The sequence below is a fragment of the Panthera pardus genome, unplaced genomic scaffold (assembly GCF_024362965.1).
Source record: "Panthera pardus isolate Hobbes unplaced genomic scaffold, ASM2436296v1 HiC_scaffold_10, whole genome shotgun sequence".
Taxonomy (NCBI): Eukaryota; Metazoa; Chordata; class Mammalia; order Carnivora; family Felidae; genus Panthera; species Panthera pardus.
The window spans coordinates 7,052,472-7,066,897 of NW_026526655.1; the positions used below are offsets into that span (position 1 = coordinate 7,052,472).

Sequence of the window (14,426 nt, forward strand, 5' to 3'; positions counted from 1 at the left end):
TCCTCGTGATACCCCATAGGGGGTCTCATTATAATCTCCGTTTAACTGGCAGAGAGATGGAGAACCAGAGACATTAAGTAAATAATTCATCTGCAAGTTAGTGGCAGATCGGAGATTCTAGCTCTTGTCTGCTTGACCTCATAACCAGTATGCACATTGCACACTTTGGGTTGGATGAGACTGAAATTCTGTGTGGACTGTGGAATCCTTAGGTCGGAGCCTTTGCTCCATTCACCTAAAGGCTTCCCTGCATCGTCTGTGGAAGCCCCATGGGCCCCCATTGTTGGGAGTAGCACAGGTGAAGGAGTAGCTGGGTTCCAGGCAAGGGTGCTGGTCTCCTGCTCATAAGAGTTTCAGAATTAGAACAGGTTCCTTGAGGAGAACAGAAGTTTGGTTCACACTCAACACTCCAGGTTTCTTTTTGTTTTTGTTTATTTATTTATTTTGAGAGAGAGAAAGTGCATGCATGCACATTGCGGAGGAGGAGGAGGAGGAGGAGAGAGAGAGAGAGAAAGAGAGAGAGAGAGAGAGAGAGAGAGAGAGAATCCTAAGCAGGCTCCGTGCTGTGCAGAGCCCAACACAGGGCTCCATTTCACGAACCGTGCGATCATGACCTGAGCTGCAATGAAGACGCTTAACCAGCCGGTGCCCAGGTGCCCCAGATTTCTTCCCGTGAACTCAAGTATGGTGTGATGACCACCTGGTAGGGGGCACTGGGGCCTCGGCTGCTTGTTGAACCTGTCGACCTGCAAATCCCTTCCCGTCTGCAGGTCCCCGTTCTCCTCGTAGTAGTGGCCAAGCTCATCTCCCAAATCTGCAATTCCAAGCCCTGGGCTACAATCCAGACTGCAAACAACCTCCAGGGTCCCTTCCTAAAGCCTTGCTTTGGTCTAGCCGCGTCCAACTGAAAATCCTCCGATGGCTCCTGGCTGTCCATAGAACAAAGCCCCTGCAACTGCAAATCCTGCATTTGCAAAAACTCTAAGCGGGCTCACCAAATTAACCTGTGTCCCTTCGTCCCTTCTTCTTTCCCGCCCCACCTTTGGGGACTTGGTAGGAGCCCTCCTGACTCCATGTCTGGAGGGGCATCTACTCCCACGCCTGTCCATTGTAGCGGTGGCTACTGGAATGTGTACAACCAGATCTTGACCTCCAGACCTTGCTCTACGCCTCAGACCACCGCCTCCCTCCCTTCTGTCTTCCACAGACCTCAGTCCTTACCCTTCCCCCCTTCCCTTGTCCCCATGACGGGCCTCTCTCCACCCTCAACTCCTCTCCCCGCCCCCTCCTCCCGCCACCCCTCCCTGAAAGCCTCCAGCCAGGTTCTTCCCTCGGATGGGGTGCTGACCTTCCCCAGAACAACCCCTTACCAGGCAGCTTGGCCTGGACAGATGGCCAGCTCCCAACCTGCATGGCGGCCAGGCTCTTGCAGACATGCCCTCTGCCTTCCCCACTGGCCAGAGCCAGCGTTTTCCCCGTTGGCCTACCTCACCTCCCCACGCTCCTCAGAGCCGCTCACCCAGAAGCCAGAAGCCATCAAAAAAGAAACCCCTCACTTTTCTGCCCAGGTAGCTGGGCCTCCCAGGACACCTTCAAATGCATCTTCATCCGCCTCTCTCCTCACCATTCTGGGTTCCCGTGTCACCTTGCTGGGACACCAGCTCCTGAAGGCACCCTGCCCCCCCCCCCCCGATTTTCTCTCTCTCTCCTCCCCCTCGTCCCACAAGGAAGCTTAAAATTTTTCTATCTTAAATCAACAACAACCCTCCCTGCCAAGGGTTCCCAGCCTCGGCTGTGCGTTTGAAAGGCTCCACACCAGCCCAATTAAAAAGAAATCTCTCAGGAGGGTCTGGACACCCCCGGCGAGTCCAGTGGGCAGCCGAGACTGAGAGCCAAGTCCCCACCTGCTTCCTTCGTGCCTGGGTATTGCCCAATTCTGTGCCTTCACTGGTGATCCTTTTGAATAAACTGTCCTTGCTGTCACAGCGTCTTGTATTCCCACTGAAAACCTCTTGTCAAAATTCCAATCGCTCCCCTCTCCCAACATTCTCGCTGTGGCGTGCCGCCTTTCTGGAACCCTGACTGCTGCCCCCCCGCCTTGCTGTTCCTCCCTCCCAGCCTGTCTCATCCCCATCCCCTGATATACGGCTGCTTCCCCAGTTTTGTTCCTGGCCTTCTCTTTTGTCTGTCTGCTGCTCTCCCAGGGCCCTTTCCCCACGAGGGCTTCCAAATCTGCCTTTCCAGACCTGACGTCATTCCTAAGCCTCGTCCACACTTCCCGCTGCCCAGGTGGTTTTCTTACGGGCACTAAAGCCCTACTTCACCTGAGTTTCCCAGTTTTACGGTGAAAACCTGTTCTTCCACGTGGTCACCCAACTACCCAGTCTCCCAAGCCAGAATCCAAGTCTTCACCCCCCCTCCTTTCACCACCTACATCTGATGAATCACCCAGCTGTAGAACCCTCCGGAATATCCACTCCCTTCGATGCAGCCTCTCTGGTCCTGGCTTCGTTCACCCTGACATCATTTGCCCCCTGGACTTTTCCAGAGGACTGTCACTAGCCTGTCCTCCTTCAGGATCCCCCGACCCCCAAACACACACACACACACACACACACACACACAATCTCTCACTCTGTCCTCCAAATTTTTTTTTTCTAATTTTTTTTTCAACGTTTTTTATTTATTTTTGGGACAGAGAGAGACAGAGCATGAACGGGGGAGGGGCAGAGAGAGAGGGAGACACAGAATCGGAAGCAGGCTCCAGGCTCCGAGCCATCAGCCCAGAGCCCGACGCGGGGCTCCAACTCACGGACCGCAAGATCGTGACCTGGCTGAAGTCGGATGCTTAACCGACTGCACCACCCAGGCGCCCCTGTCCTCCAAATTTCTACCAAGCTCTTTCTGAACTGCACCTCTGAGTCTGCGTCTCCTCCAGATCAGATCTCCTGATGCCTTTCTGTTATCACAGGATGAAAGGCTAGCTCCCTGGCAGGTTGTACCAAGCCATTCAAGACCCATCATGGAATTGCCTGATCGTCTCATCCCCTATACTCACTCTGGGCTCCAGCATGACCACATTGGTACCTTGATGTGTTCGTTCGTTCATTCATCCATTCACTCATTCAACACATAATGACTGAGAGCTCCCATACACCCAGACACCATCTTAGACCCCACGATGTAGCAGGGAACACAGCCCCTGTCCTCCTGGACTTGCACTCTGCATTGGGATTTCTCGCTCTGTGCTATGATACTTGTTCATGGTTGAACTCCTTCCCAGCTGTCATTCCCCTTCAGCCACGCAGGACAAGGGCAGACTCGGGAACCTGACCACCTGGCTCGGCCACTTACCGGCTTGTACGATCCTGGTCAAGGGGCTTCATCTTTCTCTGCCTCAGCTTCTTCCTCTGTAAAATGGGGACAATAATAGTAACCTGCCTTATAGTATCGGGATGAGGAATAAATGAGTGGACAGCTGCAAAGGGCTTGGAATAATGCCTGGTGCACAGTCAGGCCTCAAGGGACATTCACTATTGTTTTCTACCATCAGCTCAGTGCCTGAGTAATGAGTACTCGATACATGTTTTCTGGCTGGATTAGAGAAGAAAACAGTAGAAGTAGTCAGCACATTGGAAGTTTGGTTCTCGGTGGAAACCAGGTAGCCCTGGTGTTACAAAGCCACGCTCTCATTAAAAGATCTAGAAAGGAGAAAAATGCTACCCACGGGGAAATAACATGACTCAGGTACCCGTCACTGAGCTCCCACTGACCTAGCACGTCCTTGGGCAGAAAGGAGGGCCTGCATGATCAACCAGTGACCCATTGGGCCCAAAGAAAAGTAAAGGAACTGACAGTCATCGGGATTCCACCTGCTTTTGCTGGGACCCTGGAACTTCTGGTCCAGAGCAGGAGGGAGGTGGGGGGATATACAGGGGCCTTTGAAAAGCCAAGTCATGCCCCCTTCCCAGGACTTTTTCCTTCATCAGATGAACACAGTTAGACCAGAGAATATTCGGGGAAGGGCTTTCTTACCTCTGTGATTCTAGAATTTTCTGTATGTGTGTCTACCACTGGTCTTTAAGCCAGATCATAGACCATGTAGGGAGAGAGTAGGAACCATGACTTATGAATTAAGGAACAAATACGTGACTTAATTCAATTTTTCCAGGAGCTCAGAATACAAATATAAAAATATGAAAAATATAAAAGAAAAAAGCCATTTCAAGACATTTTAATTCATAATGAAGAGTTGCACTTTACATTTGCAAACAACACATCTCAAGAGATTTCACACGTTCATCTTCGACTCAGTAATTCCTCTTAGAGGATTCAGTTTACGGAATGATCACAGATAAAGACGGAGGTTTACTCACAAAGATGTTCATCTCAGTGTTTTTATAACAGAAAAGAAGTAAAAGTACCTTCAATTTCTAATACCCAAGAATGATTGCATAGTTCGCAGTATGTTTCTTCGACATATTGTCTTTTGCAAGAATATAACATGGGGGAAATGCTTCGGGTATAATGTCAAGTGGGGAGGAAAGGCAGCATCCCACGTTGATTCTGCAGCACGATCTCAACAAATCTCACAGATAGAAGACCAGAAGAAAATGTGCCTCTGCCTAGTGGGATTACGGGTGGTTTTATCCTGCCTCTTTGTACTTCCAAATGGTTGGCATCTATTCCCTTGAAATCCTCCCCTAAAAACAGTACAAAAATGGAATTTGAAAAAGAAACACCTTGCCAAAAGTACAGTCAGCTTTCTCACCTTGTGAGCAGTGTGATTAAAGTATCACATTTAAATACTGGATTTCTTCCTTTCTTCTTCACGGGATGGGGATTTGTGTGGGCGGTGGTGTGGTGCTGGCTCTAAAATCTCACAGCGCAGAGCAGGGACTTGGAGCACCAAGCTCTCCGCCGCCTCTCGGCTCTGCAGGAGGTGCTGCCTTCCCAGACGCCCGGGCTGGCATCTCTCCGCCCTCCCTGGTGAGGCCACGAGGGAGTGCCAGCGAGGGAGGCCTTGCGCCCGGGGCTAACCAAGGGCACAGGCTCCAGAGACAGGCCGAGCAGAGCTCCACGTCCCAGAATCTGGACACACAGACCCCTTTGTACTCCTTGCATGGTCAGACAGGGACAATGGAGACAACTCAGCACAGAGGTGGGGACACTGGTCAAGGGTCAGAAACCCACTTGCTTTCCCGGCCCTGCCACGGGCTGTGTGGTCTCGAGGAAGTCATCGGACCTCACCGAACCTGCTGTCACCTCCTCCCGTCCCTCAGTGAGGAGGCTGGACTTAAAAGACTTCAAGTTCACTTCCGTCTCTACAGGCTAACATGCTGTGTCTCACCACATGTGGCCTTACCTCTAAGAATGGACAAGTTCCAGTAATTCTCTGTGGCTATCGTGCTGCCCCCAGCTCATCGCGCCGTGCAGAGACAGAGTCTCTCCTGAGAGGGGCAGATCTTCTCTACGGGCACCACTGGGTCGAGCAGACCACCCTGCCTGCCCTCTCTGCGGGGCCAGGCTCTGGGCCTTCCGAGGCGACCGCCCTGGACGTGCCCCAAGCCCTCTCATCTCCTCGGCCTCACACGGCAAGGGGAGGGGCCGTGTATCGGTCTGTGGATACGTGTATGTCTCCATGGACACAAATTATAGTAAAAATTCAGTTTCACTAAATGTACTAAATGTATCCTGGATTGGATCCAAGAACAGAAAAAGGACATTAGTAGAAACACTGGTGAAACCCGAATGAAGTCTAGAGTTTAGTAATAGTGCATCAACGTTAATCTCTTAGTTTTGATACATGTACCACAGTTACATAAGATGTTAACACTAGGGGAAACTGAGTGTGGGATATATGGGAACACTCCATACTATCTTTGCAAATTTTCTGTAAATCTAAAATGGTTCCCCCTAAAAAAGTTTATCACAAAAATTCATTTCTGGGGCGCCTGGGTGGCTCAGTCGGTTGGGTGTCCGACTTCAGCTCAGGTCATGATCTCATGGCTCGTGAGTTCGATCCCCGCATCGGGCTCTGTGCTGACAGCTCAGAGCCCGGAGCCTGCTTCGGATTCTGTGTCTCCCTCTCTCTCTGCCCCTCCGGCGCTCATGCTCTGTCTCTCTCTCTCTCTAAAAAATAGGCATTAAAAAAAATTTTTTTAATTAAAAAAATTCATTTCCAAAGTTTTATTACAACCCAATATAATATACTGATTTGGAGGTTTAACTAGCAAATCCACTATTCAGTTGAACTTTTAAGGTACACAAATCTTGTGTGTACGGCTCATCGAATTCTCACATGAGAATTAGCCCTCCTCCGCTGCATCAGATCAAATAGTAGAATGTTTCCAACACCCAGAAGACTCCTCCTAGCTCCCCATGAACAGCTATCCTCCTCCAGAAATAGCTACCTTCCTGACTTATACACCACGGATTTGTTTTGCGTGTTCCTGAACTTCATATAAATAGAGTCATCAAGTATGTAGTCTTTTGAATCTGGCTTCATTCGCGCAAATATATAATGTCTGGAAAACCACCTACACTCTCGTGTGTAGCAGAACTTCATTCTTCTACTGTCGTGAAATATTCCTTTGCGCGAATATTGCCCAATTCGGTTATCCATTCTGATATCGACGGACATTTGGATTGTTTCCCCTTTGGGACTCTTACGAACAAAGCTGCCAGAAACATTCTTTCTTTTTTTTTTTTTTTCTTTTTTTTTTTTTTCAACGTTTATTTATTTTTGGGACAGAGAGAGACAGAGCATGAACGGGGGAGGGACAGAGAGAGAGGGAGACACAGAATCGGAAACAGGCTCCAGGCTCTGAGCCATCAGCCCAGAGCCTGACGCGGGGCTCGAACTCACGGACCGTGAGATCGTGACCTGGCTGAAGTCGGACGCTTAACCGACTGCGCCACCCAGGCGCCCCCCAGAAACATTCTTAATACGTGTCCTTGGCAGCTATATGCATTCGTGTCTTTTAGAGACGTACTGCAGAGAGGAAGTGCTGGGTCATAGAGTATTTGCATGTTCAGTTTTAGTAGATACTACTGAACAGCTTTCCAAAGTGGTCACACCAGGTACGCTTCCTCCAGAAATGCATGAGAATTCCGGTCGCTTCACGTCCTTGCCAATACCTGCTGTTGTCGATCTTTTTCACTGTAGTCATTCTGGTGGGTATCTCATAGTTTTAATTTGCATTTCTCTGACAAACGTGTTTAGCAGCCTTTGTGATATCCTCTTTTGTGAAGTGCCTGTTCAAGTCCTTTGCCCATTTTCGTTGGATTGTCTTTTTCTTATTGGTTTGTAGGGACTCTTTATAGATTCTGGATACAAGTGCTTTGCCAGACATGTGTGTTATAAATATCTTCTCCCCATCTATGGCTTTTCTTTTCACTCTCTTAGTGGTGTTTTTCAATGAGTGGATAAGTCCGACTTTAACCAAATCAACTTTTGCTTTTTTTCACTCAAATCAGAAGACTTTGATATTTGCATACATTTAGAAGTAGAAGGAAATTTAGAGATCTGTGCTAGCAGTTCTTGATCCTTATGTTCACTAGGATAACTTGAGGAGCTTTTGAAAAAAATACTCATCCCTGGACGCCACCACCAGAGATTCTGTATCAGTTGGTCAGGGCTGGAGCCCAGGCATCACCACAGTTTATAAGCTTTCCAGGGAATTCTAAAAAGCAGTTGTAATGGAGACCCACTGACTTCTGTGAATGGAGAGAGTCTAAGGGAATAATTTTCTGAGCTTGGCAGTGTCCGGATGTCTTATCGTATTCCCGACTCATCTCAAGACCCTTAGCAGATGATTGACTTTTCCAGAGGAGTTAGCAGAGGCCAGCTCCTGACACAATCCTCGGTGGGTCTTTCTCTAATAAAGCTCTCAGTTTATCTGGGACGGTCCTGGCTGATGCCCACTGTCTTGGTGTAATTATTAATAACATTCTCCTTTCACTCTCAAAAGTGTCCTGATTTGAATAACACACTGTGGCACCACCCTACCTCTTAACCTCTTAGTGCACTGCTCCTGGCCTGTGTGGCCCTGTCCTCGCTCTCCTGACCAGGCCTCTGGCCTCTGCATAGCTAACTTTGCAGGGTTTAGAAGACAGCAGGTGACATCCCCAACGCAGAGGAGCTCTACCTTCCACCCCAGCAACGAGCAGGCCCTAACTCCTTATCCTTCCAGCCGGATTTCACAAAACCCCACACAGAGAAGTAGCACCCAGATAGGAGGCCAGGGCCAGGAAACACCCGGAACAAAAGCCACACCTCCAGCTCCCTACCCTGTGAAAATTCCATTTAACCACTGCCTGGCCACATGGAGACTCGGCTCCGTTGCAAGAATCCATGACTGTTGTCATCGATCCCTGCCATCAAACTATTAGACTGATCCAATCAGTAGGAGGGGCTCTGATGGGGGAAGGGGGCGAATGGACTTGGGACATATGACAAGAAGCATCAGCCCCCTCCACCCGGGTCGGGCCCCCTCTCAGGTTATCACCCTCATGACAACCAGAAGCGGCCTTCTCCCTGCTCTTTCTACACAGCAAGATCTACACAAGCACACCCCTGACCCTCTCTCTTTCCACATGGTGGCATACCTGTCATGGCAAAGGCTAAACGCCCCGGAGCAGCTTTGTGCCACAGACGCACATCCAACAGCCCAGCCCCTCTTGCCCACTTCCCTCTTCTGAATTATCTGATTCGCCTGAATTTCATTCCTACCTTTAGCCGCATCACCTGTACAAAAATAACTTAGGATGGATGACTATAGCAGGTTGAGTGGCGGCTCCAAAAGATAGATCCACGTCCTAACCCTCAGAACCAGAGAAAGTGGCATCCTTTGGAAAAGAGTCTATGCAAATATAATTGAGTGAAGGATCATTCTGGGTTACCCAGGTATGGAGAGAAAAACACAGGGGAAGGGGAGAAAGCCATTCAAAGACAGAGGCATTAAAGGGAGGTAGCCGTAAGCCGAGGGCTACCTGGGGTCACCAGATGCCGGAAGGGGCAAGGAAGGGTTCTCCCCAGGTCCTGCTGACACCTTGATTTTGGACTTCCGGCCTCCAGAATGGTCAGAGAATGAATTTCTGTTGTTTTAAGCCACCAAGTTTGTACTGATTTGCTACGGCAGCTTGAGGAGTTACCTTAATTTTCCTAGCCCCCCTTACCTCCCTGCAAAGCTGTCTCCCATGCTGTCTGCTCTAAAGCATCATCAAACACACACACACACACACACACACACACACACACACACATGCACACTCACATGCACACACACCCCTCTGCTAATTTGCATCTTTGTCTCCGTCTCCTCCCAGGAACATGATGAGCGTTTACCAAGAAGAAATGGGCTGGACTCGACCATTTATCAGGACCCGCACGGAAGCCGGGGCTGGGGGGGCAACAGGCAGGCTGAGCCATGCAGAGCGACGTCTCCCCATCTTCCCTGTCGAGGGGCTGTGGGAAGCCAGGTTCCTTCGACTTCTGATTGAAAACCGAATCCCTCGGAAGGACGGAAACATCCAAGCAGGAAGAGAGCCAAGAGGCAGACGTCTGCACACGGTTTCAGCGAGGGGAGCGGAGAGCTGGCCCCCAGAGCCCAGAGGGAAACCCACGGGCCTCTCACTGGGGGTGTTCAGGAGGAAAGGGGGCCCCAGGCCGGCGGGAGTCCTTCCTGGATGGCACACAGCTGGCTCACGAAGACAAAAACTCAGCTGGGAAGGCTTGTTTCAGGGTGAACGCGAGGAACATGACCGCCTCGTAATCGTCCGATTCGTACAGACACCCGAACTGCGGTGACCCGTCAGGGCCGGTGCCCATGCTCTGGAGGTCTGAGTAAGCGCAGCTGCCCGTGGCCAGCAGGGCGGGCTCCGACCAGGCCGCGGGGCCCGGGCGCGGCTTGCCGAGGTACGCGCCCAGGTGGGCTCTCTGCCGTGGGTCGGTGGGGTGAGTGTACAGCAGCCATCTGTCCGAGGCGTCCGTCCCCGCCCCGGGGCCGGGAAAGCTGACGATGCTCCCTTGGCAGCCGTGCGGAGGTTCCACGAGCTTCTCCACTAGCTGGGCCTCCTTGAAGTCGAGGCCCTCGTTGGTGCTCTCGGCCTGGACCCTGGCTCTGAGGGGGCTCCTCGCGTTCAGATACACGACCCTCTGCTCTGCACCCCCGACTTCGGCCACCTGACACTCCACGGTGTCCTGGGCCACGAAGTTCCCTCTCTGCCACGTGTGCCCGTGGTCATGGCTGACGAAGCAGAAGGCAAACGGCGAAGGCCGCCGGTGCGGGTGAAGGTTCCGGTAAGCGTAGGCGGGCACCACCAGACTCCGCGTCCTGTTGCGCAGCTGCAGGCAGTGCCCCGGACCCACCGCAAAAGTGGCCCACTCCTTGTGGGCTGTGCCGATGGCGGGGTCAGTGAGGTCTCGGGCGGGACTCCAGGACCTCCCGTGGTCGGGGCTGGTGACCTGGCACAGCCGTGTCACGTTGACCCTGGTGTGGAGCTGGTGGTGCTCGGACACCTGCCCCGGGATGGCGATGAAGAAGAGGAAGAGGGTTCCTGTCTTCTCGTCGTACAAGGGGCTTGGGTTCATGGACCGGTGGCCCTCCAGCTGGGCCTGGGCCACCACCTCCTGGGCGTGCCACTGAATGTGAGGAGACAGGAAGGAGGAGAAAAACGACTTTGAAATGGCCGGGGACAGCGGCAGTGGCAGGAACTGCAGTGCGGGGAGACCGGCAGGTGGCGCATCCCACGGGAGAAACGTCAAAGGTCACGCAGCACGCATCCACCCGCGCAACGTCTCCCCGGAGCGCTGGGAGCCCGGCCCCTCCGTACTCCCTCCGCGGCGGCGCACTGTTCATTCGAGGGGCTACCGCTGCCGTTTCCAGCAACAGACGTTGCAGAGCCCCCGCAGAGTGCCAGACCGCAGCATACGAAGAGGATCGGGGCACAGCCGTTCCCAGGTTCATCCCGGTCCCTTCCACTCACCAGCCCGGTCCAGTTTCCCATTCTTGAAAAATAAAGCCTTAGAGTAACTCCAGTAGTCTGGCCATGACGGGGCAGAATGTGACAATCACCTCCCACTTTCCACACATCACAGTCTATTAATGCAGCCTAGGAGGGATAGCACCACAACACCGAGGACTCACAAGGAGTTTCCACGGTTCCTGAGTCTGTGGCCTACACGCAGCAGCTCTGCCCTCTATCTCCGTCCATTAATAGCCCTCCACCAGTGGACGGTTCAAGGGGTAGACACCGTGCCCAGAGCACGATGTCTGTTATGTCGTCTAACACTAATCCCTGACTCCTGGGGGACAGGTGTTACCAGCTCCGTCTCCCGTCCGGGGAATGAGAGGCTTAGACAGCATGGATGAGTTGCCCAAGCCCATGCCTCTGATCGGTGGCAGAACCAGGACTTGAACCCAAGTCCATCTGCTTCAGACCCCACGCTCTGGCTGGGTACTGTGTCATAAAGACCATGGAATAATGATAATAGTATATTAACCCCTTCAAATGTGATAAGCCAGCCTTGGGTGTCTTCATCAAAATTAAATACTTGGTCTACGTGCTGCAATCTCAAGACACAAGTTCCAACCTTTACCTTGCTCCCCAGGTTAATTTTACTAAAAGGATACACTCCCTCCCCCCCGCCCCCCCATGTTATGTGATACTAAACTACCCCTCCCTCAGGTTTTCAGGGATGCGGGGAGCTGTCCGAACATCAGTTTCCCTGTCCGACTTGTCCTGTTATGCAAGAAAGCAGAAGCAGCCAGGCCAGCTGAACTTGCTCACGGTGACCCCATGTGGGTCACCCTCACTGGGGACACCTTCTCCGCCCATCTCTGATGGGTCTCTGGGCCCCTCTTGGGATTCAGCGTGTCTTGTCCCTCTGTTCGGCCATCTAAGGATGTCGTGGCCCCTGGATTCCCAGCACGTGTAGCCTCGCCCTGCCTTACCTGGACCTGATGGGTGGATGCGTCATAGCTTCCTCTGCGCAGGACGATCAGCTCTGCGTGCTCATCCTTCTTGCTTATCCGCTGTTCCGCGAAGGCCAACACTGTCTTCTGCTCAGGCAGATACAGCAGAGCGGGGATCCTGTAGGCATGGGTTCCTGACTGGAACACTCTCTCCTTCTGCAGGATGGGGCACGACTCCATGGGGCTTGGGGGAGGGCACAGGACAGGCAGGTGAGTCTCTTGCATTCACATCCTGAGACGGGGCCACGGCCACCCTCCCAGGCAGGGGCTGCTCACCCCGTGGGCAAGCCACCCGACGTTGGGGTGACCTGTCCTTCTTCCCAGTGGGGGCTCATCCCCCTTTATGACATTCCAAGACCCTTTCTGCCAACTGTGCACATGCCCCTCGTAGGGCCTGGCAGCCGTGTATGCGTGAGACATGGGAGACGAGGTCTTCGGAAAAGAGTATTCTGTGCCGTATTTTTATTATAAGTTAACAAACCTCCTTACAACAGATTCGTGATAACCTTCAACTGCTTTTCCCAAACCCAACTCATCAATCAAATGCTAAACCTTGAGTGGGAAAGGAGTGCTTGCCGAGGGGCGCTCCGCAGCTGTCCGGCTGCCAGAAAATGACACATGGGAGTTTTTTTTATAACTGCAGAGCCCTAGAAAGTTGCCTTAGCAAAAAGAAAAAAAAATGTGGGGGAAAAAACAGGCTCCATTCTCAAGGCTCTCGTCCCCAGGCTGCCTGAGGGGAGGCCCAGTTGCACCCACCATGGGGGCTCCCCGCCCCCCTCCCCGGGGCAGGGAGGGGGTGCAGGCAATGGAAGACAGAGGCTCCTGACACCCCACCCGGGCTGGAAGGGTCTTCCGGACATATAAGAAAATAAAAGAAAAAAAAAAAATAAGTATTTGGCCAGAAAGGGTAGGGAGAGCTGGAGGTAACTTGGTGATGGTGGGTGACAGTGGTCCCTGTGCCGGGCCACCTGGTTCCCCCTTCAGGGTGACTTCACCCCCAGCTTCAGGGAGTGCTGGCTGCAGAACAGATGGGCCTCAGCTGTCAGCCCAGGGGAGGGACAGGACTGCCAGCAGCTGAAAAGAACCGAGATCATACCCCAGGAAGGGCTCCACCTGCCAGCCAGCCTGCCCAGAACGTAAAGACTTGGCTCCCTCGTCCTACCTGGGATGCTCTCAAGGACCAGCCCAGCTCCAGGGCTCCCGTGGGCTCCACTGAGGCTTCCCAGACACGGCATCACAGCCCCCCTTCTCCTGCCTGCTCCTACTTGCCTTCCACCAAGCTGACCCCAGGAGGCGCCCCCACAAACCTGTCCATTTCGGAGCCTGCTTCCTGGGGAGCCCTGCCTGGAAAGTGGGGTGAGCAGTAAGCAGCACACAGCCTTTCCTCTGCACCCTTTCCTACCACGTCCGGGGATTCTCTAAAAGTTAATTCAACATTTCTGAGAAACGAGTGCAATCTACCGGTATTCTATTCAATCCACAATGAATATTATTGCTAGGCCAAAATAACAAAATAAAACTAATGAGGGCAAACACTGCACAAGGTAAAAATGTGTGATTGCCTAAACGTGAGTGGAAGAGGTAAGTCTTCATGGTAAAATCTGGACCTGGAAACTGTCATCCAGGAACATGGAGTTTAATAGACAGAAGGGTGGCTACATTGAAACTTTGTTATGAAATGTAGGTGGGAGGGGCGCCCCGGGGCGCTCAGTCGGGTAAGCCTCTGACATCCCACGGCTCAGGTCCTGATCTCGAGGCTCGTGGGTTTGAGCGTCTGGGCTCTGTGCTGAACAGCTCAGAGCCTGGAGCCCGCTTCAGATTCTGTGTCTCCCTCTCTCTCTCTGCCCTTCCCCTGCTCACGCGCTGTCTCTATCTCTCAAAAATAAATGTTAAAAAAAAAATTAAAAAAAAAAAAGAAATGTAGATGGGGAAGAATCAAATATGATTAAAAATAAAAATGAAATGGGGGAGAAAGAGGCAGGGTAAACAGCGTTCTCCAGAAAACCGATCAACAGTTTATTGGGCGTGTATCTTGGGTAATGTACCTAGGAGTGGAATTGCTGGGTCATATGGTAACACTAACTGCCTGACTGTTTCCACATCAGCCGCAACATTTTACATTCCCACCAGCCAGGTCAAGATTCCAATCTCTCAATGCAACACTGGTTATTGTGTCTTTTTGATAACAGCCATCCTACGGGGGTTAAGTAGCATCGCACTGTGGTTTTGATTTGCATTTCCGGGATGACTAATGAGGTTGAGCTGGTGCTCACTGACCATCAGAGTTGGATTTTAGCCTGGAGGCAATGGGAAGATTTTGGATTTGTTTAGGCAAGGCAGTGATCTAACCCGATTTATTTTTTAGGAAGTCCCTCTTTTGGCCCCAGGGAACTGTTGCTGAGGGTGCGAGGGGAGGGGGGGGTTGCAGAAGATGAATTTGTTGCAAGC

At 52.0% G+C, this 14,426-nt stretch overlaps 1 protein-coding gene across 8 annotated transcripts in view; it reads right to left on the minus strand.

Annotated features, from left to right (window-relative positions):
- Positions 1-9,573: 9,573 nt before the first annotated feature.
- NEU2 (neuraminidase 2) overlaps positions 9,574-14,426 on the minus strand; it is an 87,823-nt gene continuing 82,970 nt past the window's right edge. For all 8 annotated transcript variants that reach the window (XM_053903634.1, XM_053903628.1, XM_053903621.1 and 5 more), the window contains 2 exons: positions 11,958-12,162; positions 9,574-10,645 (listed from right to left, as the gene is read on the minus strand). In XM_053903634.1, the coding sequence (XP_053759609.1) occupies positions 9,707-10,645; positions 11,958-12,158 (1,140 nt within the window). In that variant the 5' untranslated portion in view covers positions 12,159-12,162 and the 3' untranslated portion in view covers positions 9,574-9,706. The remainder of the gene's footprint in view (positions 10,646-11,957; positions 12,163-14,426) is intronic.